We start from the raw sequence: 21,606 nt of genomic DNA on the forward strand, positions 1-21,606 counted from the left end.
TGATATATGTCAGATATATAAATGAATCCTTTAGAGGATATACAAATTAGCCTAAATTTATTTCTGAAGCCATACACATTGGCTAAACCACATAAATGATAAATATATGTAGATAAAAAAAACCATCATTTTATGATACGTATTATATAATGAAGAATCCTGTGGTATGTTAGGTTGCATCCTGGTTCTGCTGGTGCGGCTGGATGGCCAGGAAGATGTCATCGACGTTGTTGAACTTCAGAGAGATATTCTCCACGAACTGCAGCTGGTCCAGCTGGAAGTCGCTGCTGAAGTCAAAGGCCACGATCAGTTTCACAAGGAACACCTTCATGATGAACAGCCCATACCGTCGGCCTGTAGGGCAGTAGGGAAAAAAAGAAGAGTGAAAAAAGTTACGATCCAAAAATATCCCTGGGAGGGGATGAAGGGGAATGATATGTGGCTGCAATGAAACTATCGAGGGTGTCTGCTATGAAGCTAAAAAAGGTTGATGCTATGAGATTTCCAGAGGTGGATGCTAGGAAATGGCTGCTGTGAAACTCTTAAGGTGGCTGCTCTTAAACTCCTAAAGGGGTAAGCAAAATAAGGATTGTGGATTCGTCTAGAGATCTGGGATCCTCGGAGATAGATCTTCACTTACCAATGCAGGAGCGCAGTCCCTTGGAGAAAGGCAGAAAGCTGTAGGAGTGGCGCCTCTGCTGCTTTTGCTGCTTCTGTTGGCCATTCGTCTTGGGGATTGAGGATCCGGAGATGTCCTCGCCCTCCGGCGACTGATCTGGCTGATCGTCCTGGTCGAGGAAGCGTTGCGGGTCGAACTGCTTGGCATTGTCGCCCCACCATTCCTCTTCGCGCTGCATGTTGAAGGTGTCCAGCACGATGATGCTGTTCTGAGGCACGACGGCCTCGCGTCCCGGCAGCTGGAAGTCCCGACTGACGTGCCGCAGGTTCATCGGAACAGTGGCCAACAGGCGCAGGGCCTCGCTGACGAAGGCATCCAGGTAGCGCAGCTGCTGCAGCTGCTCCAGGCCGACATGGGGGGCATCCGGAGTTGAGCCCTGGCCTTGGCCCGGGAAGACGCTTGCGATCTCCGCTCGCAGCCGCTGCTGGCAGTCGCCCTTGTGGGTGGCCAGGCAGAGCAGGGCCAGCATGATGCTGTTGGAGACCGTCTCAAACGACTGCAACAATGCAGGGGATGTGGTTAGTGGTTCTGCCTTAGGTCGAAGGGGCTACCCACCACCAAGACCATGGACTGGGCCTCGTCCTCGATCTCCTGCAACGTCAGCTCCCCGTTGGCGGCCAGTTGGAAGATCTGCTCGATGAAGATGCGCCGCTGCCAGGCGGTTGAATCCTCGCCAGCACCCTCGCTGAGGGCGGTCCGCAGCTGCCAATTGCGATGCTTGCTCTGCACAATCCCAGCCACAAACTCCACCAGCAATTGGTTGCACTTCTCCGCCTCCGCGTATAGCTCGGGGGCCAGCAGGCGGTGCAGCAGATCGATTTGCAGCCACGGCTTCACCACTCTGATGGCCGAGATCTCCAGCAGCCTGTGCGAATGGAAAGGCATCAAAGAGGTTGCCCTGATCCTGGGGCTACCTATCTGTCCCATGGCTACTCACCGCTTGTAGCTGGAGGCGATGTGAGCGTCATCCGTTTGGGTGAAATTCGTTGGGGTTCCCATGACAGTCACTGGAAAAGGGAACGAGGATTTCAGGCAGGACTTTTTACTCTGCAAAGTCGAGAACAACTGTGGGCTTTTCCTGCCTGTTCATAGAGATGAGGCTATCTTGATGTCGAGCTACGTGAGCCTCGACTCGAAGTGTAGCGTTGCTCCTACTCTGACTCGAACTCTGGCTTTAACTGCATGATGGCCATTAGGAAATTGCACTCTCTCCCTCTTTTTGGTAGCCAACATCCAACCACGATCAATCGTTCATAATTTATAGACAAAAGTATGTGCGTGGGATGGGTGTTTTTCGGATTACGTGCGTTGCATGGAAACGGGGCAAACGTGTCGAACCGCGAAGGGCAGGAAAACATTGGACGGGGAGAGTCTATTCCGCAATGCGTTTTGTGGGGCTACTTACGGCAGGAGACCTCCAGTACGGCACGACTGAGCATATCCTCGGCATCGGTGAACTTCACGGCCCGACCATGTAGATGTGGCTGGGAGGCGAACTGCTCGACCATCTGGTTGCCCACGGCATTGAACACATCAAAGAAGCTGGCCACAATGTTGTGACTGAAGGCGGGATTGAGCTGCTTGCGCCGTAGCTTCCACTTCTGTCCTGCAATTCCATCGGGGATTAGGGATACTCGCGGGGGTTTGGCAATCACTTACCGCGCGCATGGAGCAGGCCGCGCTTGGCGAAGAACCCCTCCTGCATGAAGGTCTTGTCCAGGCACTCGGGGGCATTCAGTATGCTCTCCATGCCGGCGGGATCATCGATGTAGACCAGCACCCGGGTACCGACCAGGATGGCCAGCGGTCTCTGGAAGTACTTCCTCATCTGCGTCACCCGCTCCAGTATGCCTGTCGTTGGAATCGTTCGAGAATCAAGGTACAGTGGGTACTTGTTTTGTTTGGAGGACTCAACTATTTGGATGCAGGTTGATGCAGAGCAGGAACCACAGGATCGGCTGCTGGGCCACGCCCCGCCAACCGTTCAGCTGCCAGATGAGCCGCCAGCATTTGCGCTGCTGCCAGCCAAGCAGCAGAGCCAGAGCCGTGCCACACACCCACAAGGCCACATAGAGGTGCATCGTTGTTTCTGGTTTTGGGCTCTGGGGTCTGGTGTTTCTACTTGGCCTAATGCGGTGCTTTATAGGCAGCTCCCGTGCTGGCCGCGCGTTTGTCCGATTTACAAATTTCCTTAGCAATTCAATTCCGATTCGTAGAGCCGTAGACAAAAAGCAACCGCACTGTTGGGCCAGCAGCAAACAACTGCCGAACTTTGACGAACCGAACAGCTATTATTATGTATTATTATTTGGCAAATGGAGAGAGTGAGCTCATGAGCATTATGAGTGCTTAAACGATCAGCCGAGTTGTCTTTTGTATGGGCCCTTGGATGCACTTGGACCCCAACTGTGGAAACCAACACATCCTGGAGAAGAAGCTGTCGAGAGCTCAAAGGGAGTACAGAGAGCTTTTACTCGTATTTATAAGCATTTCAAATATCTACCTTTCTCGGGGCTTCTCTTTTTTAATGTCTTTTTGTCTTAAAAGGGTTGATGAGTCAATCAATCTGTCAATTCTCTGGACTTATTCGGTGTATCTTTGTGTGTGGCTTCAATTGTTATTCAAAAACCACACCACAACCTATCCGTTACTCTTTTTGTACCGTAAATGTGCTTCAGGGTACAGTCACGCGTATTCTCTACGCGGCCTAAACGGCTTCATCTCTCCCATCGGTCCCAAGAAACCAAAAACAATACACGTTGATGCATGGCAATGCTTGGAGCCGCCTCTCGGTCCCAGTCTGTATGTCGAGCATAAAATTTCTTTGTCTTTACTACTCCTAAAGTGGGTATAGTCCAATATTATAAGGTATCATCCAACCAGCTTGAAAGCAACCAGAATGGGAAGAAGGATGAGACAAACTTACACTCCGAAGGCGCCTTCCCCATTCCTTACCTTACATGAATATAAGAAGTCTTTAGCTATCAAAGGAACCACGTATCCATCCAATTCGGGTGATGCGCAGCGAAACCCTGCCAAGCACAACTAATCCTAATCATTATACTATTCGAATAGAGAGAGAAGGCTCGTGCCAGAGCCCTAACATTAGATCATAGAGTATCCCTCTCTTTGCTCTGTAATTTTGAGGCTGCGACAGTGCTGGAAAGTGCCAGGCAGCTGGCCAACACTGAACCGCGCTTACAACCCTGTATTGTGTGGTTCTTAGAGATTCAACGGTTGCGTTTGAATCGTTTTTTTATGTATTTGTATATATTTATATTTATTTACGGAATACAATTGTAAAAAATATGTATGTAAGCGCTAAATGTGTAATAATAATTATGAGGCAAATGTTTACATTTTTCCTTTACTTGTTCTTCCGGGTTTCGTATCGGGAAATTGGAAGTGTGTATCGGATATCGGATATACGGAAATGGAGGGGGGGGGATCATCGTGTCGCTCTGATTCTTAGGGATCTGATCTGATCTGATCTGGATTTATATGTATAATGTTTAATGTTAGACCCTGCAGCGGGGCTCGGGGTTACTTTCAGTTGTTTCCGTTTCTGTTTCTGTTGTTGGTGAAACAACTTCTCGTTGTTTACAATGTTTATATTATGTTCGGCAAAATGTCCAAGTTTTTTCTTTTTAGTTTGTTTCTTGGCGTTTGTCTTCTTCTTGTATATTTACTATAAAAAATACCGTAAATGGAATACAAATACAAATACAATATGGAACAACTCTCGAAGTGGTGTTTGGTTCCTTCACTGAAGTGCCATCATCGATGCATTTACAATAATCGTAATTAAGTTAAAGAAAAAAAAAAAAAACAAATATATATTTATATAAAGACACTCGCATACAATCACACGCACACTCGCACTCACACGCATACACCCATATCGTATCTAGGGCTTACGAATTACAAATAATATCTATATATATATACGTATCTTTCTGTGTTTTTCTGTCTGCCGTATTTCTGAAATTGATATTTCACCTAAGCGCACGGTTTTCACACAAGGGGGGGGAGGGATATTATAATGGGATGATGTTTATGGAGGAATGGAATAGCATTAACGAGCCATACATAGATCTCTATCTACAGATAGAGGGGGAGAGCTCCTCCAGAGAGCTGTGTGTGTTTCGTTCCATCAGTACAATAGATCTGTCTTCTGTGTGCCCTCGCTATAGACAACTCCGCCGCCGGGCGTCGCCGTTGGATGGTAGTCGTCCTCCTCTCCGTCCGCATCGCAATTCAACTTCTTGCCGCCGGCTCCATTTGTCGCCGCCGCTGCATCCTCCTCATCGCAGTTGCCGCCGTCCTTGATGAGACCCTCGCCGATGCCCACAATGCTGCCGTTACCATTGAACAGCTTTGTCGTTGCCTTGCCTGCTCCTCCACCGGCTGGACTGCAGCCGTTGCTGCTGTTATTGCTGTTGCTGCCGCTGCTGTTGTTGCTGCCGCTGCCGCTGCTGCTGCTGCTGCTGTCGGGCAGTGCGTACCGCGTCACACCCAGCTGGAAGAGGCTGTCCATCGGCGAGGCCTTCATGGGCGTATAAAAGCCCAGTGCCGTAGAGCCTGCAAAATGAAACAAAGATTAGTCGAGATCTAAAATTGTTTCCAAAATGTTGCAAGATTTTTTTTTTTATTCTTTTTTTGAGGTGGTTAGTACAGTAATTAAAAAGTGGCACCAAAGAATGTACAAAAAATCAAAATAAAAATATAGATATATAAAAAAGTGAGGGGCTTGAGGTTTCTTTTGTTTGTGGATGGATAGATGGATGGATAGATGGATGGATGGATCTGTGGCAAATGAAGATTGAGGATCAGATGAGAGATGTGTGACGATGGATGAGGATGTGCCAAAGGTGTGTGCTGTGTGTCTGTGTGGTGTGTTTGAGTGTGGTCTAATCTGGGGTTAGTTACCTTGGGAAGTAATATGAATTGGCGATTAGTTTGGATTCGATTAGTTTTAGGCTTCGTTGCCATCTGACAGAGAGCAGACAGAGAGAGCAGTGCATATTGTTTTTGTTATTTTTTTTTTTTTGGTTTGGTTTGGTTAGAGGTGATTGGTGTGTGTTGCAGATATCATTGGTTTTTGGCAGATTTTTCTATTGAATTTTTGTTCTGTTTCGTTTCGTTCTGTTCATTAATTCATATTTAATTTGTGATGTGTGTGGTTTCATATTTTTTTTTTTCTTTTCTGTCTTATGGCATTCGTCGTCATTGGAGCCACAGTCATTCGCTGTTTTGCCACTTATTCTTTTGGTTTTTGGTTTTGCTTTAGTTTTTGCTTTTATACGGTTTCTTGTTTAGTTTAATTGTCTCACACACACACACGCATTTATACATATACATGTACATATATGTAGGTATATCTGATATACACATATACATATATAGATATTATTACAACGAACTTTTGCTTTGCTTATGTATGATGTTACATTTAAATAATATCTGCAAAAGAAATTAGTATGAACAAACAAAATAGAAAACTAGAAAATACATAGAGCGATCCAATAGTCCAATAGGAAAGAATAACCAACGGGAAATGCAACGCAAACGCAAACGCAAACGAAACAAACAACAAACGAGACAACAACAACAACGACAACAACAGCAACAAAATATACAGGTGTGTGTGTGCGTTTGTATTGGGGGGAAATGAGAAGCGTACGTGTGTGGGTGGAAACAGAAGGAAAGAGATAGTGTGAAATGCGAGAGCGAGAAGCGAGTATGCTTGAGCGGCGTGCCAGGCAAAAGCGTGTGTCAATTGCAATACTATACCCACCCACCCCCCACTCCCCCACACCCCACACCCACATACAAATGAAATCGAATACCCCGCAATACACACACACACACACACACAACATTTACAACAACATTTACATTTTGCATTTAGCAACAACAGCTGTTCCCAGCAGTCGGTGGGCTCGTTCGTTGTTCGTTCAGTTTTCAACTTGACGAAAGTCAGCTAGTGGTAGGGGGAGTTTCTAGATTTTTTGTTTTTCCATGCATTATCATAAGATCACTGTCCTGTCCATCTGTGTGTCTGGTAATTTGGAAATCCAAAACTCAAAAAACAAAAAATAAGACCATAAAGTGTTGTTTTTGCTTTCTTGGGACCGACTTTTGCGGGTCCCCAAAGACTGTACTTGTTGTTGGATTCTTGGGACCGAAAAGCAAGTCATTTGTGCATCGCCAAAGACTGTACTTTGTTGTTGGATTCTTGGGACCGAAAAGCAAGTCATTTTTGCTTCGCCAAAGACTGTGTACTTTGTTGTTGGATTCTTGGGACCGACTCAGTGAAGAGAGAACACATCTTGGTACATAATTGTATGGTCATATGTTACTAAACACAAAAAGGCATCAAAAGCTATCATCAAGCATCACTGCTTTATAGCGCATGGGGAAGTGCATTCTTTCGCTCACTTAAGCTGTATTGAGCATCATTGGATCCTTCTCTACTCATCGGCTGGATGATTCAGTATATACTAGTATTGTCTTCTGGCTTGCCTTCAAACAAGTTACTCGGTGAGTCAGTCAGTGGTTCAGAGCAAGGTTAGACGGTAAGCGTTCTAATCGTTCACTCGGGCAGTAGTATATTCTAGCAGTGCATCACATATAATCATAGTACAAGGGAGAACTTGATCCGTTTATCATGGGTTCGTGGGTTCTTTAGCCTCTAGATCATTTGGGGTGTGGGGATTGTTAGTAGCTATAAGGATATTCCTTTTCGTTCAGAGCTTCTCCTTGACCAGAGGGTCAACATCATCATTTCCATTGCATTCTTCCAGTCTTCGAACAGTTGCGTTCCTCGCATCACATATCGTATCATATCGTATTTACATGGGAAAGCAAACGTTTCGATTGGATCCTCTATCGAGTGTTTTGGGATTATGTGTTCTGTGTTCTGTGTATTTGTTTTCGTGTGTGTGTTGTTGTTCTTGTTCTGTGTTCGGATTGCAATTTGTTTTCCTGGTTCCGCATTGAGTTATGGAAGTGAGTCGGGTTTGTTTTTATGTTTTCAACAACCAATTAAGGGAAGGTGTTGGGAAGGCCAAGCGCGCATTCTCGCGTTATGAAGCGGTTTCAAGGATTTCGGGATCGGTTCACCAAATAGCCACCACACATTTCAACGGGGGGGTGTTTTGTTTTGTTTTGTTGGATCTTTAGCCTAGTTTTAATAGGTTTATTAATACATATATGAGAGTAAAGCTTTTGGGCAATGCCTACGTTTCGCTGGCACTTTGCAGTCAAACGGAGTTTGGAAGCTTGGAGCTTGGAGGCTTGGAGGCGTGTGGAGCATGTATTTTGCATTTTTTTGTTTTGTTTTTTATTTTGTGTTGAGTTTTTTTTTTTGTTCTGGTTTCTGTCGATTCGCTTTTGGTTCAGACATAGTAGAGCGTGGTGCCCGGTATGCGTGCCTGGAGCAGGGCTGTACTGGCATTGGGTAAGGCTAGCGATGACGGCAGACTCGGGCGACGACGCGACTGTGTGGCATCGCTGCTGCACTGGCTTCCACTTCTGGTGGCTGTGGTTCTGTTTCTGCTAGCGGGTATTTCATAATTACTCTGCTGATGATGGTTTCCTATCGAGAAGGAGGCCGCCTTCCTGGGCTTGAATGCAACCGCTGGCGGTGGCTGTGTCAGCTTTGTCTCGTTCTGCAGGAAGCAGGCATACTGCGGCTTCAGTAGAACCGATGGCCGTGCCCTACGCTGCGCCTGGAACTGTTGCTGCGGGTGCTGCTGGAGCTTGATTTCGGCTTTTGATGGCGGCCGTGATTCTGCTGCGGTTTTTGGTTCCTCCTGCTGCTGCTGCTTCTCTAGTTCCTGATGCTCCAACTCCAGCTGTTTCTCCTCCTTCTCCTGCTGTTCCTGCTGTTCTTCCTGATCCTGCTGTTGCTGCTCCTCCTGCTGTTGCTGTTGTGGCGACTGTTGCAAGATAATACCCCTCCCTAAACTTGGGTAATCTGCAAAATATGCGTGAGGCGAAATTGAATGCCCTTGCCTTTTTTCGAGTACTTTTTTGAGTTTTGTTTGGTTTTTTTTTTGGGGGGTTTTTGCACAGAGAGAAAGAGAGGGGGCTGTGCTTTTGGTCTATGGAGAGGCTGAGAGAGAAAGAGAGAGAGATATATAGCTGGGGGATGGTCTAGGGGGCAGGTACGGGTGCTGGCATCTGCTTGAGCTTGCAGCTAGAGCTTGGAACTGTATCTGGTCTTTGGTATTCTGGTATTTGGTATTCTGGTATTTGGTATTCTGGTATTTGGTATTCTGGTATTTGGTATTCTGGTAGCTTGTAGCTAAACAGGGTGGCTCTTCTCTACACCCACCTGATGAGTCTTGTTAATTTGCGAAATTTTGAGCCAAGGACACGGAGCTTCGGCCAGCAGCCTTTGCCCATTGTCCGAATGGCAGTTGCCCTACTACCACCACCTGATGGTGGCACTGAGACGGAGACGGATACGGTGACAGAGTCACCGATCGTCTGATTGGGTGGTGGTGGTGGTTTATCTGGAAATTGCACAAAACACAGATCATTCCTGATGGATTCTGGTGTGGGGGGGGAGAGATGCCCCTTCTTTCCCGCTAACTAAAGAAACAAAACCAAATAAAATGAGGGTAGAAGAACACAAAGGATATACACAAGGACATACATATGTATGATTGATGCACAGATGATAATGATTGATAGATGGATAGTATAAAAGAGAGAAAAAAACTCAAGAGCACAGCTTTTAAAACTCAAATTTAAGGACAAGACAGAGGCGCAGGCAAAAGGCAAGGCAGGCAAAAAAGAGAGAGAGAGAGAAAGAGAGACAAACAAAGAGTACAAAAAACAGACAGAGAGAGAGAGAGAAAGAGAGAGAGTGTGTGTGTGATAGAGATAGATAGACAGCAAGCCATTCTCCATTCCATTAGGTTTTTTTTATTGCATGCCACACACACACACACACACACACACGCATACACACATATACACATATACATATAGGATCGTTTGGGTAGATATCCGTTGATATCCAATCCGTTCCGATATTACTTACCCAACGGTAAATTCCCCAGCATATTGCCCCCGCCGCCGCCGCCTCCACCGCCACCGCCTGCGCTGCCAGATTTGTTATTGTGCCCCACCGTCGATGTGGGAAGCTCAATGATCTCGTCTACAGTAACATGATGATGCTGCAGTTGCTGCTGCTGTTGCACCTGCTGCTGGTGCTGGAGCAGCTGCATCTGTTCGGCCAACAGCAGCTGGTGATGCTTGCTGACATGGGAAAAGGGATCGGCATAGGGCGGATCGTCGACGATCATCGATGCCTCTGATGGGTACTCGAAGGTGGACGTCAACGTATCGTTAAACTGCACGCGAAACTGTACAAGGATACAAAGGGATTAGTCACATAAGATCAAAAACCGAAAAAAAAGGATGACACACACAGACAGCCGTATGTTACATCGTTGCGACATTACTCATCCGCTTATAAACCCTTATCGATCCCCAATTAGTGAGTCAGTCAGCAATGACATTACATTCCTTATCGGGGGGGAGGCGCACAAAAAATGGTTTCACATTTCCTACAATTTCTGTGAACATGTGTCCAAAGAACAAGAACTGGGCCGACCGACCATCATATCAGTCACATTTGATGAAACGCACCCGGAAAATATTGAAATATTGAAACAAAAAGGAAACCAAATCCCAAAGAAACTAAAGCCCAAAACTAATGCAGTTTGATTAATGGCAGATAACCGATAAGGAGTCTACAGTGAGAGTGAGAGGGAGAGGGTGGGGGTGAGGGAGCGGGAGAGCATGCCACTGGGTACAGCATAAATTCCCGTTTCATAGACCGGTCTTATCGTCGTCTGCTCTGCTCTGCTCTGCTCTGCTTTGGCTATGCTTTGTGTTCCTTCGAACCGTTCAAAATTCGTGGTGGAATTCCATTTTGGTTTCCAATTTTCTCACTCGATAGAAAACAAATACCGCATTTGTATAGCACCCCCAAACGACCCCTCACCACACTCTAGGTATGTATATATGGAAAATAATCTTATCTTATCCCACATTCAGGGTAAAACAAAACAAAAATAGTCAACTGAATTGGAAAAAGAAAGAACCAATGGTATCTTTTGGTCGGGGGCCTCTGATACCGCAATTGAGTCATGGATCTACTGTGTGTGCTACTAGTCTCGATCTATGCCAAATCATGGACAATCCTTATGCAAGACGGGAGTCCCCCCTGCTCCCGAGGGTTTGATTCACTCTCTCGCTGGCTATATTTGTGCGGGTATATCTAGGATATGACTTCATCGACAGATCACAGATCTGTGTACTCGAGGTGTACTCACCGTTGACTCTTTGGGTTTCTGGCGTATGCTGGACTTGCCATCGATCACAATGTTGGCATTCTCGAACTCCACGTCGCACGGCGAGGGCGGGCACAGGGAGTAGTCGTCGTAGTCCGTATCCGTGGAGGTCTCCACCGATAGATCGCCCAGCAACACGAAGCCGGGTTCATTTGGCTGTTGTGGCATCAGAGAGGGGTAGGGGGCGGGGAAAAACAAGAGAAAGAAACAAAGAAATAAATATATATGTTTGTATATATGAAAATGAGTTCAAAAAGTGAAATTCATGGAAAGCTTCATCATCATTATGTGATTCATGCCCTGCGGAATATATGTACATATGGATGGATGATGCCTTAATGGCTTTGGCCTTCCATTCCCTTCCCGTCCCACTGTGTCCCTGTCCCTGTCACCGTCCCCGTCCCCGTTTTATTTCCTTTCCATTCCCGTTTGCCCCATTTCTGGCTGTGGCCGACCGACCCCCTCAATCCATATGCCAGGCCCCAAAAAAAAAAAAAAAAAAAAAATACAAGAGATAAAAGCAGTTCCGAAAGCAGATAAAAAGAGACAACGAAACTTCAAAGCATAATAAAATGCAGTGCAGCCAGCGGAGGGAAAAAGCAAAAGCAAAAGAGAACAAGCGCAAAGGCAGCGGCATACAGAATCTGGCATCAAAAAAGAATTGACAAAAATCGAGTTCATTTCCAGAGAGACAAGACGAGAAGGATGGAAGACAAGACACCAATAATATTGCTGAGAGCCAAAGGCAGTGGCAGAGGCAAAGCGCGAGAGAGCAAACGGAACGGCACACGGCATTAAACGGGTTTGCCAACAACAGCAACCGGTGGAAATTTGGGTGTGCGGGAGGGAAGGGGTGGGGTACGGGGCGGAAGAAGAATTCAACTCAATTCAAGCTGAAGCTGGAAGCTAAAGCCGCCGTCAAAGCTGAGAGAGCAAAACAGCGAAGAGCGAGAGCGAGAGAGGGCAATCGCAATATGGCTGCAAAAGAAACAGCTGTGCGGTCGCTCTTTTCAGCAGCCTCAGGTCTCAAGCCTTGCATGCCCGACCCTGTCCAGGCATTCAAAGAGCCTCCTTCTGAAAACTAAAGCTACATATGTATAGGCATATACTATATATAGATATATGTACAGATGTACATAATGTACTTGAGCATAATCTTTGTCTCCATGGGACAGCTGCAGGAAGCAAAGAACAAAACGTAGAAATATCTTTATGTGGTTGTACATATGGATATAAAAACTGGTTTTCTCCCTTCTCCCCCCCACCCCACCGCAGACTTTGACTTTTTTCTTTCTCAATGTAATCAAAAACTGCAGGCAAAAGAATGGAATGGAATGGAGTGGAGAGAGGAGTTGGGAGCCAGGGACGAAGGAGAGACAAAACTTGCATTTTGCTTTAAACAAAGAAAAAACGTCTGGGAAATCACACATGCATACATATGTATACATATATATGTATAGACATATGTGTGTACATATCCATCGATCGGAGAATGAGAGATTCAAGGCAAATTCTAATTGACTCTTGGCAGAAGATCAATGAAAGAGTGCAAAGAGTGTATGTATTCTGTGTGCACACACACCAGTGGTTCGCCTGGGAACCAGAAACAACATTTGAGCCGCCGCTGCGCTGCTGGGAAAGAGTATCCAAGCTCCGAGGTACAAAGCTTTTGTTGTTGTTCTCGCTCTGCCTAGTTGAACTTTCGAAATGCGCATGATCGCTGGCTGTGTGTGTGTGTGTTGTGTGTGTGTAAGCTTCTGCTTTGCTCTCTTTCCCTTCTACCCGATTGCGCGACGCTCTTCTACGACTGCCTCTGTGTGTCTGTCTGTGTATGTTTGTTTATATGGTATGGCTGCCGTATGACACAAAAAAAAACAACAACAGCAAAAAACAGAGAAACAAATGGAAAAATAAAACCATAATAACAAAAAGATATTGGGGACAGCAACCAAATTATTATCAAGAAAATAATAATTCACAAAGTAATTAAGTATGAATAATCCGCAAGGGCGCCGCATTCCATACCCACGCACCCACGCACACACACACACACGCACACACCTGCTCTGATAAGGCGACACTTTTCAAGGGAATGAGAGGACGCTTTTTCCAATTAAAAGGGAAAGGCAATGAAGACAAGACCCCTCTGTTGCTCTCACTCCCACTCCCATTTCCTGGTACTATCATGCAAAAGAGCACGGGACTTCCATTCCCACTCCCCCTCCCACTCCCACTAATGCACACACTCACCTTTGGCAATTCCCGTTTACGCCTGTAGATCACAACATCGCTTTCAATGTAGTCGGGCACTTCTTTGCTGCTCTTGGAAAAATTGAACACCATCGAGGTGTTCTCCGTGGAATGGCTGGAAGTGGCCGCCGTTCCTGCCGCATGATGACCAGAATTGCTACCGGCTGCATGGCCGTGACGCAGCTTTCGCAGTGTCCACAGGGGCGAGGCTGTGGCCGCGTCCGTTTCGCTGCCATCCCGTATCGTATTTATCACCGTGTCCAGACTAGTTATGGGCGAACCCGCACCGGAGCTGCCATCGTTGGCCAGAGCCGAGGACTTTTTCATCTCATTAATGCGATTCTTTTCGATCTCGCGACTGGTTAGCTGCTGTGTCGTACCGCTGCTGCTATTGAAGAGCGGCCGTATCACACCAATCTGTTTGGTTGTTGTTGTCGTTATCCCAGATCCCGATCCCGATCCCGTCTCGCTGTTGTTCAGTTGTTTTCTTGCGATATTACTTCCACTGGGAACGTGCGCGCTCTCGATCGTGGCAACGAATGATCGCTGGGCTCCTCCTGCCGCCGCTGTCGCCGCCGTCGTCGCCGTCGTCGTCGTCGTTGCTGTGCATGTGGGGGGCTTAGGCTTATCGCCTGCCGCGCCCATATTATCGCCATCGTGCCCATTGTTGTCGCTGCTGTCGTTGCGGTTGTTGTCGTTGGTGGTGTTGTCGTCATCCCCATCGTTGCCAACATCGTGCCTGGCATTATTCTCATTCTCATTCTCGTATGCGCAGTTCGCCTCGTTGTTTGGCGCCGACGCCGCCGCTGCTACTGCTACCGTTCCCGTTCCCGATGCCGTCGCTGCTCTGGCCTCGCTGACTAAGCTCTCATTCACAGCTGACGCCGCCACCGTTGACTCGCCATCCGCTTCCTGCAGATTGATGCGTCCCATCATGAGGCTCAGCGCGGAAACGGGCGAGTCCACCACGCTGGCCAGCTGCCGGGGAATGATATCGGGATGCGGATGGGGTGTGCTGCTGCTGCTGATGATGCTGTCGGAGATCAATGCCGAGCGGGGCGCCTGTTTGGGGGTGGAGGCAGCAAAACCCACACTCTGGCCGGGCTCACGCCGGGACAGGGATGGCGGTGTGCTGGCCACGGGGGGTGCCGTCGGGCGCTGCTCCTTGAGGATCGACTTGTAGTTGGCCACCTTGCTGGCCACACCGCCCACTCCGTTGGAGCGGTGGGTGGCGCGGGGCCGGCGATTGGCACTCGCCTCGAACATCTTCAGCGTCTGCTTGACCAGATCCGGGGGCGGGCGCTCGGTGTCGTCGATAATGGAGGTCAGGCGCTTGGGCGGCGCCGGGTCCGTGCCACTGTGCAGTCGCTCGCGGGCATTGTGGATCTTGTCCTCGATGGTGACGCAGGTGGGCGATGCGGCGCCCGGGGAGACGGCTTGTGGTGTCGTGGCCATGGCCATGGCCATGCTTGTCGCCTGGTAGCTGGCTCTTTGCGTATTCCACGGCGATTTCTCGCAGAGCAGCGCCTCCACGGAGCGGGCCCGTTTCATTACCTCATTGCCGCGCTTAAAGTGCCGCGATCGGGTCACTCCTCCTCCTCCGTTGGTGGGCTTTGTGGGATCTTCGGTGTTCAGCGGGAACAGGGCGGGGGTTGTTCCATTGGTGCCCAGACTAACGGGACGCTGGACAGGCGCCTGGGCGCCCTTGATGTAGCCACCGCCCCCAAGCATCGTCGGCTTCGCACCCAGTATCGGCGGCGGTGTGGATTTGGCCCGGGTCGAGACCACTTCGAGACCGGCATTGGCATTCATCTCCTCCTCATCGTCGTCGCGATCGAGGAGCGTGTTGAGGCTGGTGGAGCGCTGCAGGCGTTGCTTCTGGTTCTGCTGGTGGGACTCGCGCAGCGCCAGACTGAGGTAGCGGCACCGCAGCTTCGACACGATACCCGGGCCGTAGCTCAGGTCCTCGCCGGTGTCCACCAGCTCCGGCAGGGCCACTCCGGAGGCAGCCTCTGGGTCGCCGCTGTGGCTGTGGCTGTGGCTGCTGCTGCTCTTCGCGATGTGACGATGTTGGCCATTTTGTTTTGTTGTCTTTTTCATTTCTTGCATGGCGACCATTGTCGGTTTTACCGTTGATTTGGTGGGCGACAATTGTTGCTGCTGCTGCTGTTGCTGTTCTTGCTGTTGTTTTATAAACTTATTGCTCTGCAATTTATCGGAAATGAGCTTTGTCTTCGAACCGTTTTTATTATCAACAAGAACCAACGACTGTGCTGGTGCTGGTGCTGCTGCTGCGGCTACCTGCAGTTCTTTTTCTTTCGCGGTGGAGCTCGTCTGATTGGGAGCCCCTTCTGAAACGGTCTGTCCAAGTTTCGTTTGCAAGTGATTTGCTGACGACGACGATGTTGGCGCTGCGCCGCTGCTGGCGTCGATAGCTGTTAATGCTCCAGTTGTCGCTGCTGCCGCTGTGCCAGTTTCAACTTCACCACCGCCGCCGCGAGAGCGGCAACTCACCATGGAGTCAACTTGCTCTCCCGGCTCGCGTTCGCTCTCTCGCTCTCGCTCACGCTCCCGCTGCTCGCTCTCACGCTCTCTGAGATCCAAATTTAGAATCTCTGGCTCCTTGCTGGAGTTGCTGTTGCTGCTGGTTGCTGTTGTTGTTGTTGTTGTTGATGGACTTCTTGTGTTAAATAAACTTGATCGCTGCTTTGGTATTGGTATTGGTATTTGTGGCCCAAACGTTGTTTCAGCTGAAATTGAAAAGGCCAACGCTGCTGACGAGTCTTTGCCTTGTTGCTGCTGCTGCTGCTGTTGGGTATGATGACCTCCAATAAAAGATTTCTCAGACTTTTCCTCTGTTGGTGTAGTCTTAAGCGCTGTTTGCATTTGTATATGTGCTGTTGCTGTTGCTGCTGCTGTCTGGCTTACATTTCTCTTTGCCAGCGGCTTCTGTTGTGGTTGACTAGTGATCGTCGCCTCAGTCGCAGTCGGTTCTGCAAAGAAGTGGACCAGAATAGGCTATAATCTCCATATCAATTTCAGATTCGATTCTGCCGCTGCCGGCCAACCCACCACCCCCTCCGCAGTGATCAGGCAACCCTGTGCGCACACACTCACCACACACCACACACATATCGATACACACAGCACAGGGCTGCTGCTGACTCAGGCGCAATCGATAGCTGAGCGCGGCTAATTCAAATGGAATTACCGATTTCGTTTTAGATAACAAACAGCTGGCAATTATTGTTTACCCACGAAAACAGAAAACACACTGTTTGCAATCACAATTAATGCACAGATTGTGTAAGCTGCGAGACATCATCGAACACTCACCTGCACTGGCGCCTCCTCCTCCTCCTGTTTCCCCCAAGGCCACATCCACATCGGACGTAGCTGTGGGGGAGGCGGCCGCCTGGGTGCGGGCCACGTTCGTCTTGCGGCGCTGTATCAGGTCCTTCTTCCACTGCGGCATGTCCGGCAGGAAGCCCGAGGTGGGGGAAAATGCGCCCGACATCTCAGCTGTGGCTGCAGCACCCACGGCTGATCCTGATCCAGCTTCTGCCACTAAATGCAACGAGGGCCGCTTCGGCTGGGACTCCATTCTCTGGTGACCTTAGCACTGCAAATGGCATTATGTGCATTAGAGCATGATATGACGTTCACGTCCTCCCTTCTGTTGCTGCCGCTGCTGCTACTGCTGTTTCCTATGTAAGACTTGACCCGGCCGCGCACCCACCAAAACTGAGACTGGAACTGCGACGGACTGGCCGTCGAGCTGGAGCTGCGCTACACTGCCCGCAGCGGAGCATAGGCCTCCACCCATCCAGCGGGGTGCATCATTGGAAGAGTGGGGGAGAAGCTTCGCTTCGAGCCGTGTGTTAGGGCATCCACAGTTCGACCTGGCCGACGATTCTCGTTTTAGTTTGCTTAATTGGATTAACCGTTATTTTCTGCATTAACACAAAACAAACGAACACAACCCAAGCTACAAAAACAACAAAAAAAATGTAAGAATGTTGGAGAAAAGAAGCAAAGGCGCGAGACAAGAAACCCCAATATTTCCGCTGCTAAAAAAACTGCCACAAGACAGAAGAAACGAGAGAAAATGGAAAACTCTTTTTTTGCCTAAACCCCAACCCCAACCCTCCCCTCGCCACCCCACCCCTCCACGGCCAATTGTTTTGTTTTTATGGCCACGGCAAAGATGGTTGTTGGTATTGTTTTCTTCGTTCTTCGGCTTTTGCATACCACTGATAAAAACTGATTATTTTTTAATTTCCCGTATCACTGGAATTGCTATCTGGTCCGCTGGTGTGTTTGTGTATAACTGTGCATTGTGGCTGCGTTCATGTGTGCGTGTGCGCGCGCGCTGAGCCAAAAGGGGTGCGCTGCTAGCTGCTACAGCTGCAGCGGGAGTGTGATGGAGAGAGAGAGAGAGAGAGGGAGATGGAGAACCAGAGAAAGGGGCTGGAAATTGCAGACGAAGCATTAAATAAACAACCGACGACGCGCTATCGATTTTTTTTCAGAAGAAAAAACATGAGCTGCAAGAATGCAATTATACACACAAACACAGACACACACGGATACATGCATATGCAGGCTTTGCAAAAAAAAATTAGAAAAAGAAAAAAAATAGAGAGCACCCAACTCTGACATACAAAACCCTGGAAGCGGAACAAGAAATAGCACTTGACAACAAACACACACAAAAAATAACTATTAGACAGGGGCCCTAGGCCGCAGCCATGGGGAAGCCGGGCGCTCTTTACACACATAAACAGTTATTGTTGATGAGAAGCAGCAGCAGCAGCGGCGGTGGCGGCGTCGGCGGCGGCTCATGAATGAAATTTACAGCAAATAGTTCTTACATTTGCCTCCTCCTCCTCGTCTCTTCCTGTGGGTGAGCGATGCTGTTTGTTGGTGGGGCTGCTGCGGCTGCGGTGCGATGGTGGTTGGTTTTTCTAGCCCGTGTATGTGTACATGCGTGTATGTATGCACATAACTATCAATAAGGTCGGTTAAATGAACGGCGATTTTGTGTGAAATGCGCACTTTCTTCGTACCCCGCACGGCACTGCAATTGTGGTCCGACTGTCACTGTATGTGTGTCTGACTGCACTTGTCTCTCCTTCTTTTTCCTCATCAAAAATGCATGTTTTGCAGACGAGCATCGAAAAATTGCATTAAGCCGCGTTTTTTTTTTTTATGGAAAAAAAACTCTACACGGTACACGGTTACTACACAATTTCTACATAATGGAACGAAAAAGAGGGTGTGGGCACAGGCAACACGGCCAAGAAAAGCCAACGCTTGCAGGGTAAAATCCACCCCATTTTCCCAATATACCATGAACATACCCAATATAAAAAAAAACCGACTTTGTGTTCAAGGTATGTTTTCCACACACGCGAGGTAAGGTCCGTGCCAGCCGTGAAATTTGCATTGTCTTGTTTTGCCTGTTGTCCATACCCCTTTTTATAGCCCATTCAAATTTGCGACTCATTTTTTCGTCGCAGGCGCGAGTGGTCTTATCGATAAAATATAACGGTATACCAGTTGAGGCTTTAGATCGGCGCAAATTTACAAATGGCAAAAAGATTGTACAAAATAAAGCTTTTGGTGTGTATGAAAAATAGGGAAAACCTATAAAGCCTTTTTTTATTCTTTATTGTTTTTAAGATTGAAGATTTATACAGAAATTCTGTATATAATGGAATTATATGGCATTAGGCCCTGTCTTTGTGCACAGAAACTGTACAATATACTAGTAGTTTGGCAGCAATAAAATGTTCTGCAGATCATCAAAGCGAAGGGAGTAGTTGTTTTCTTCATTCTTCACAATTTCATCGCACGACACATAGGCACCCAAGGCGAAATGATTCTCGAGACGCTTGACCTGCGCATCGGTGAGGATTTCCGGCACGCCTAAGCACGAGATACAGATAGAAATTATAAACTTTGATATTGGTTTGTATTGAGGCACTCGCTCAATTACCTATCAAAACGTATTCCGTAGTCAATACGGGGTATGTTAGCTGCTGCGGATATGCACGGATATCCGTCACATGGGTCGGCACAATATTTCCATAGTCCAGGAACAAGATGCTGGGATAGCCATCACCGACAAGCTCTATCGAAACGCCGCGACACCATTTTCCCATGTATTTGGCAACGCACAATTGTCCTTTCCTGCAAAAAGAATTCAGTTTGATGAAGGATTTGCTCTAGCAATTCTCTATCTCTCTCTCTCCGGTTGGGTCCTTACGGAGGGGCATAAGTAACAGCTTTGGCAATATTTTCTCCATAGTCCTGGAACGCTAGCTGCATTTTCGTGATCTCGACTCCCAATTTTACGGGGGTGCAGTAGATGATGCCATACTTTAGGAACGAGTTGTCCGTGACAATCAAGTAGATGTTCTTCCCTGGTGGCTCAGCCACATGCGGCAGAAACTAATGAGAAATTCAAATTTTAAAAAGCCGTAATTCTAAAAGAACTATACATCTTACATTTTCATTGATCCCGGGCTCATTTAAAGCGGGTTCCACGGGTGTTATAACTTTCTTAAGCAGGCTGTTAATGTTTCTATTTTCCTCCATACACCATAGCACTGCGATCTGCATTTTGTTTTTATGGTCGTACTCGTGCCTGTGGTACCTTAGTTTAAAAGTAGTGGAGGACCCTTGCATTGCGTACATAACATCCCGCAAAGTTGGGGTTATGGCGCGCCTTGGTACGCCGCGGAGCTTCACAGGAACAGCATAGCGCGGCAACTCACTCAAATAAGAGCTGCACTGATACAGGTTACCCGGATCAGTGTATTCAACGCTGCCAAAATCAACTGAGACTACGCAAATGTCCTTCGGATTGTCAACATTCAGCACCATGGCCCGTACAACTTGTCCCTCGAACTTATAGAGGACCATCTGGCCACAGACCGGCAGCTGGGCAAGCTTGGGTACATCTTTGCCATGCTTCCTGATCTCAGCGAGCACGCGGTAGTAGGCCAGTTCAGAAAGGAAATCAGCCGGGCGCACATACACGATATGCGACTGTTCGAAGGCAGTAATCGTGACCATGGAATTTTTTGACGGCAAACCAGACTTGGGAATTAATTGTTTGAAATTCTCATCATTAATATCCACTTTCTGACCACTGCCGCATTTGCTATCGTGCTGCTGGGAGACAATGCTCCAGCAGTACGCATCGCAAAAGGGCATATCGCAAATTTTACACACAGTGGATGTGTAACCGTTGCAGGCCACGCATTTTTCGTATCCAGACATATCTATCCACTCGTTATCATCTTCATCCACATCATCTACATCCGTGTTCCTGAAAAATTGAGTATTGTACAAAATCATACGTTTCAGGTCTGTTTAAACGACATGCCAGACCAATGACTTGCCCGTTGATACAGGCCTTTATTTACTTACTTCAAAAATTTTCTCCCAAAACGAAGCTCTTCGATCAGCGGCTTGGTCAACATTTCCTCTTCATATTGTTTCTCAAGTATATAGGCCCCGTGGCGCTCCAAGTTATGCTCGAACTTAACACTCTTATAGCGCTTCTCCACGTCTCTAATTGGCAGGAGAGAGCCGTACTTATAGGACGTAGAATCCACGATTGGCATTACTATGAACTCTGGATGCATATTTGCGCTGGCCGAAGTTTGTATAGTGCGTGATTTCAAGTCGATTGGGCCCCGAGCAGTTGGCACTAGTGCTGGCTCGGGTAATTGGTTGGCGGCGCTCACCATGGGCTTGGCATTTTCCCCGCCACCGATCCTGCTTCGTTGCAACTGCAATAATAAAGGAAATTCTTCCAGTTGGCAGTGTGCAGCCTCTAAGGAGCTGCAGCGAGATAAAAATGTGCACATTTAGCAAACATGGATTCGCATACAGCCATTCCTACCTACCCCAAGTCATTGAAGAAAACTGTTAATCTGTCCGAATTAGCCTTAAAGTCGATGCTGCGGACATGACTTTGGCCAAAGAAATTCAGCACAGAGCACGTGGAAATAAATCTTATTTTTTTGCTTAGAACCAGATACGGATATTCGGCGTTCGCAGTGCCCGTTTGCTTTATTTTACGCATGTCGCTCGGCTTCAATGGTACTTGCGCTTTCTCAACCACATTTTGGCCAGACTCATCGTCATAATTATTGGAATAATCCAAGGCCATGGGATTCCAATTTGACCAATCCTCTAAAAGTTTATCCATTGTTTACAAACCAAAAAAAACCAACTAGCAAGCGCAGAATGCAGAATTTTTTGAAATAACTGTAAACGCCAGTGTGA

At 47.8% G+C, this 21,606-nt stretch overlaps 3 protein-coding genes across 7 annotated transcripts; all 3 read right to left on the reverse strand.

Annotated features, from left to right (window-relative positions):
• Positions 1 to 35: 35 nt before the first annotated feature.
• Positions 36 to 2,950, reverse strand: Cyp318a1 (Cytochrome P450 318a1). 2 transcript variants are annotated; one of them, XM_002134341.3, is made up of 7 exons: positions 2,595 to 2,950; positions 2,339 to 2,530; positions 2,085 to 2,285; positions 1,617 to 1,686; positions 1,235 to 1,544; positions 641 to 1,175; positions 36 to 354 (listed from the first exon to the last, which is right to left on the reverse strand). In XM_002134341.3, the coding sequence occupies exons 1-7, from the start codon at positions 2,758 to 2,760 to the stop codon at positions 170 to 172; spliced, it is 1,659 nt and encodes a 552-aa protein (XP_002134377.2). In that variant the 5' UTR covers positions 2,761 to 2,950; the 3' UTR covers positions 36 to 169. The 2 variants fall into 2 exon arrangements, with proteins under 2 accessions (XP_002134377.2, XP_015042054.2); XM_015186568.2 differs by lacking the exon at positions 36 to 354 and adding an exon at positions 445 to 565.
• A 1,222-nt stretch (positions 2,951 to 4,172) lies between these two features.
• Positions 4,173 to 18,621, reverse strand: bif (protein phosphatase 1-binding protein bifocal). 4 transcript variants are annotated; one of them, XM_001355048.4, is made up of 6 exons: positions 18,177 to 18,615; positions 16,639 to 16,924; positions 13,303 to 16,295; positions 11,035 to 11,208; positions 9,735 to 10,059; positions 4,173 to 5,260 (listed from the first exon to the last, which is right to left on the reverse strand). In XM_001355048.4, exons 2-6 carry the CDS (start codon positions 16,904 to 16,906, stop codon positions 4,833 to 4,835), a joined length of 4,188 nt encoding a protein of 1,395 aa, XP_001355084.4. In that variant the 5' UTR covers positions 16,907 to 16,924; positions 18,177 to 18,615; the 3' UTR covers positions 4,173 to 4,832. The 4 variants fall into 4 exon arrangements, with proteins under 4 accessions (XP_001355084.4, XP_033239962.1, XP_015042053.2 ...); XM_033384071.1 differs by lacking the exon at positions 4,173 to 5,260 and adding an exon at positions 5,732 to 6,142 and having other exon boundaries at positions 18,177 to 18,616; XM_015186567.2 differs by lacking the exon at positions 4,173 to 5,260 and adding an exon at positions 8,051 to 8,660 and having other exon boundaries at positions 18,177 to 18,621.
• A 306-nt stretch (positions 18,622 to 18,927) lies between these two features.
• Positions 18,928 to 21,606, reverse strand: LOC6901708 (protein vreteno-like). The gene is made up of 6 exons (XM_002134340.3): positions 21,225 to 21,606; positions 20,743 to 21,159; positions 19,816 to 20,641; positions 19,574 to 19,758; positions 19,304 to 19,497; positions 18,928 to 19,233 (listed from the first exon to the last, which is right to left on the reverse strand). The coding sequence occupies exons 1-6, from the start codon at positions 21,527 to 21,529 to the stop codon at positions 19,073 to 19,075; spliced, it is 2,088 nt and encodes a 695-aa protein (XP_002134376.2). The 5' UTR covers positions 21,530 to 21,606; the 3' UTR covers positions 18,928 to 19,072.

Source organism: Drosophila pseudoobscura, chromosome X (genome assembly GCF_009870125.1).
Source record: "Drosophila pseudoobscura strain MV-25-SWS-2005 chromosome X, UCI_Dpse_MV25, whole genome shotgun sequence".
NCBI classification, from domain to species: Eukaryota; Metazoa; Arthropoda; class Insecta; order Diptera; family Drosophilidae; genus Drosophila; species Drosophila pseudoobscura.

Excerpts from the sequence above, each read along its gene's own strand:
- Cyp318a1 (XM_002134341.3), bottom strand. The coding sequence starts at position 2,760 with ATGCACCTCTATGTGGCCTTGTGGGTGTGTGGCACGGCTCTGGCTCTG. Across the intron at positions 1,545-1,616 it reads ATCGCCTCCAGCTACAAGCG|GCTGCTGGAGATCTCGGCCA; the intron begins GTGAGTAGCCAT and ends CCATTCGCACAG. Across the intron at positions 355-640 it reads GGGACTGCGCTCCTGCATTG|GCCGACGGTATGGGCTGTTC; the intron begins GTAAGTGAAGAT and ends ACTGCCCTACAG.
- bif (XM_015186567.2), bottom strand. The coding sequence starts at position 16,906 with ATGGAGTCCCAGCCGAAGCGGCCCTCGTTGCATTTAGTGGCAGAAGCT. Across the intron at positions 10,060-11,034 it reads AGAAACCCAAAGAGTCAACG|TTTCGCGTGCAGTTTAACGA; the intron begins GTGAGTACACCT and ends ATCCTTGTACAG. Across the intron at positions 8,661-9,734 it reads GCTGGGGAATTTACCGTTGG|ATTACCCAAGTTTAGGGAGG; the intron begins GTAAGTAATATC and ends CATATTTTGCAG.
- LOC6901708 (XM_002134340.3), bottom strand. The coding sequence starts at position 21,529 with ATGGATAAACTTTTAGAGGATTGGTCAAATTGGAATCCCATGGCCTTG. Across the intron at positions 19,759-19,815 it reads AGCCCGGGATCAATGAAAAT|TTTCTGCCGCATGTGGCTGA; the intron begins GTAAGATGTATA and ends ATTTCTCATTAG. Across the intron at positions 19,498-19,573 it reads GCTGTTACTTATGCCCCTCC|GAAAGGACAATTGTGCGTTG; the intron begins GTAAGGACCCAA and ends TTCTTTTTGCAG.